Raw genomic sequence first — 3,673 nt, 5'->3', positions numbered from 1 at the left:
GAACCACTCTCCCCGTGGCACGGGAGCTGCTTCTCCTCTGTGTGCCACAGGCAACTTAAAACCAGTTAATGAGGTGCTCATTAAAACCATAAACCAGTCTGTGAGGTGTTCAGCTCTCGTCTGATCTCAGCATAGAGGCAGCACAGACAAGGTCAGGATGGACATAGAGGGGGGGAAGACTGATGGAAAAAAAGGAAGGACTCCTGTTAGAAACCAGGGTTTGACTTGTTTTGTGTCACAGGGAAAGGGATCCAGCTCCCAGAAGTTCAGGAGGAGATGGATAAACCCACGTGGCAGATTTATCTCATGCTCCAGATCCTAAGGGAGAAGTTCAAGCAGATGTAAGCACCAACTGCTCTGCCTGGCGTGGCACCCAGGAGGGGAGGGGGTAGGAGCAAAGGTCCCTGTTTCACAGCCAAGGTGGAGGCACATGCAGGTGCAGACACCACATGAGCAGGGGAGGTGAGGGAGGTGTCCACGAAGCCTCCACAGACCCCAAGCAAAGCACCACGGAGCAAACAGAGTGTGCTCACCATCCAGGTGGTTGCGGGAAAGGTACTTGAGTCCTTCATCCAGCAGGATAACAGGCAGGGAGATTTTCATCACAACCACCCACTGTGGCCAGCTCAGGGGGGTTACCTGGAAGATGAGCTGCAAGGTGGAAAGCATTGGACACGTCAATGGGGAAAGAGGTGGGATGTTTTTTTTGGAGGATCAGGTTGTTGTATGGTACAGGTTGAGAGAAAGTCATCCCAGGTACAAGGAGGGAGGACCCAGACAGCCCAAGGAGCAGGATTTCTTCAGGGTCTGTCATGATCCCAAGGTGGGTCTCAGCCAAGATCAGTCAAAAATGATGTCCTTCATCTCTCGTGTAGATGAGGAAAGTGAGAGCTGGGATTGTATGTGCTCAGACAAAGGACAATGTAACCTCCTGGGCACAGCAACTCACTTCATCTTAAGCACCCTTAGGCTGAAGCTGCAAAGGGAGGTGATGCCTCTAAAAGGAGCTGAGATATCCCTACCCCTTTGCATTGCCCATAAGGAGAACTTCTGGGGCAGGGTGTCTCCCAGTCCCCACACTAGTTCAAGCCACAGGACCTGGGCCTGAGGGCACACGGTGGGGACAACTGTCCCTGAAGCTTCTAAACCCAGACCACTCCAGGGACATCTGCACCCATAGGAACCCCCTGAGCTGGGAGCAGCGGTGGCAGAGGACACTCACAGGCATGGGCTTGACGTAGAGGATGAGGAAGTGCAGAGCCATGGACACGATGATGGCCCCCAGCAGCCAGATGTTGAGCCACGGTGGCATCCGCAGCAGCGACTGGTTCTCAGAGACACTGCAGGGCAAGGGGACAGCGTGAGCCCAGACAACCTCCCAGCCCCCTGCTGCCCACGATGGGGGTTCCCTCTCCTCTCCAAGGCTGTATGCCACACCCCCTCTCTTCCAGACTGTTCACTTTCAGGTTTTGCTGCCATTTGGACCTGGACACCCATCTCACCACGACCAGCCACACATCGCTTGGGACGGGTGGGTAACAGCCAGACTGAGTAGCTGTGGATCCAGTCCCTCCTCCACCCTTCCCCACAACACCACGTGGCTCCGAGGAGTTTACTGATGGCAAACCCCCGTGAGGATGCTCCAAACCGTTCTGCTGAGCCAAACCAAAGCCCTCAGCCCACCAGCAAAGGCCCACACAAAACATGGAGCGTGCGGAGCGATCCCGTGGCCACCCTACCTGTTGAGGGCATTGCACATTTCAATTGTCACCAGCACGGACAGAGCCATCGTGGTGGGGTATCTGGACTCAAAGATCTCACAGTTGATTCCTTCGAAGATGGGATTGTCCTCAGTGCACCTCATGAAGTTCCTCTGTCAGCACAGGAAACCTCTCGTAAATACACGGCAGAGCAGCAGCGTAGGAAAGGCAGGAAAGAGGAGGAAGAGTCGACTGGTTGGGGGGCACATGGTGAACCTTGATTATTAAGGATGATGTTAAATATCCCACAAAACTGTCCAAAGTGACCCAGCTTCTGCTGTGCCTGAGGCTGTGGGGTTATGGCTGGATAGCAGCTGAGAGATTTCCACGTGGAGTCAACAAGGTGTTTGGGCACACGCATGTCTCCCCCAAAAACACCTCTCCCACTGCACGTGACATTGGGGTACAATGGCACCCCCCTTCCCACCACCTAGTTCAGACCTACAGCAGTGTAAAAATCGATCCCTTTCCATGTGGGATCACCTACAGGAGCTGCTTCCAGCTTCTTTGGATCGAGGTGGTTGCTGGCAGAAGCAAGAACGTGAGCCTGAGGGAATGTGCTTTTGACCTTTTTTCAGTTGTCTCCTCCACCAGGAATTTTGGAACGCCACAATACCCACAGAAGAAAGGCAGAAGAAAGACTCAATCCATGCCTGACCCACGCCCTCACCCGTCTGCCCAACACGCTGCCCTCCTGACTCACCAGCTGATGGAAGGAGACCTGCGGTCCCTCGGCGTCGTACAGGAACCACCAGGTCGCCGCGCCCACCGTGGCCAGGCCCACGTACACTGCAGCCAAGAGAGACACCCTTACCCCCAGCACCTGGCAAGGAGCCCTCTGCTCCGTGGCACCCCACACCCCTCCTCATCCTCTGCCCACGGGGGCTCACCTCCGATGGCCAGGTAGCGGAAGAAGAGCCACCCACTGATGAGGGGCTCCTTGGGGTTGCGGGGCAGCTTGTCCATGATGTCCAGGTCGGGGGGGTTGAAGCCCAGCGCGGTGGCTGGCAGCCCATCCGTCACCAAGTTCACCCACAGCAGCTGCACAGGGATGAGGGCCTCGGGCAAGCCCAGGATGGCTGTCAGGAAGATGCTGCAGGGAAGCAAATAGAGATGCTGAGTTAGATGAGCTCCAGGGCAGCCGGAGGTGGTGTCTGTGTCGGGCAAGGGGAGGGCGAGCGGGCACCCTGGAGCCCAATACCCCAAACTGAGTATGCACCCAAAGTCCTGCAGGTGAACCCGCAGCCCCTCAGCCAGGAATCTGAAGTCCAGGACTAACTTTTGCAGCTAAAATAAGTTCCTGTTGCTATTAAAATTTGCTTTGAAGTCCAAACCCAACCACTGACATCCCTATAGCCATGAGGGTGCCCGTGCACAACACCCACCCCTGCTGAAACACAAGGGCAGAGGGTGCCCAAGGGATCCCACAGCTGTGCCCATGCTGCTGAGGATGGCACGGATTTACTGGGAGGGATGAGCAGGGACAGGGACAGCTGCCTGGGACCTGATGTGAAGCATTTTGGTGTGACTTGGAGACAACAGCCTGTGCACAGGTACCTGCACCCATCTAAGGTGCTGCTATAGGCTGGAATAGGCAACGTGTCAACAAATCAGCTCCCAAGGGGGAGTGTTCTTAAGGTACTTAAAGTGTTCTTAAAGTTCTTACAGTGTTCTTAAAGTTCTTACAGTGTTCTTAAAGCTCTTAAAGTCCTTTAGTACTAAAGGAAAACTAAAACCTATCCCCAGGGAATGAAACGAGGCATAGCTGCTCTGCGTGGCCCCCGGGGCCACAGTTTTGGCCACTGCACCGCGCCAGGGGCAGGAGACAAGGACAGGACCGTGGGTCACCTGTCCCAGGGGACAGGTCCCTACTGTTGCCCCCCGCAGCGCGGTGCCTGGTGCGGAACCCAACC

General features: G+C 55.5%; 1 protein-coding gene across 1 annotated transcript in view; it reads right to left on the bottom strand.

The window, feature by feature from the left end:
• Positions 1 to 304: 304 nt before the first annotated feature.
• The window catches only part of LOC103773958 (sarcoplasmic/endoplasmic reticulum calcium ATPase 3-like), a 3,609-nt gene continuing 240 nt past the window's right edge, over positions 305 to 3,673 (bottom strand). Inside the window, exons 2-7 of the mRNA XM_008941341.1 lie at positions 2,651 to 2,914; positions 2,464 to 2,549; positions 1,740 to 1,873; positions 1,223 to 1,340; positions 534 to 651; positions 305 to 318 (exon numbers count right to left, since the gene is read on the bottom strand). Of these exons, the coding sequence (XP_008939589.1) occupies positions 305 to 318; positions 534 to 651; positions 1,223 to 1,340; positions 1,740 to 1,873; positions 2,464 to 2,549; positions 2,651 to 2,914 (734 nt within the window). The remainder of the gene's footprint in view (positions 319 to 533; positions 652 to 1,222; positions 1,341 to 1,739; positions 1,874 to 2,463; positions 2,550 to 2,650; positions 2,915 to 3,673) is intronic.

Source organism: Merops nubicus, unplaced genomic scaffold (assembly GCF_000691845.1).
Source record: "Merops nubicus isolate BGI_N331 unplaced genomic scaffold, ASM69184v1 scaffold18575, whole genome shotgun sequence".
In the NCBI taxonomy this organism is placed as follows: domain Eukaryota; kingdom Metazoa; phylum Chordata; class Aves; order Coraciiformes; family Meropidae; genus Merops; species Merops nubicus.
Note: the sequence above shows the minus strand (reverse complement) of the source record. Positions and strands in the feature narration are given on the sequence as shown.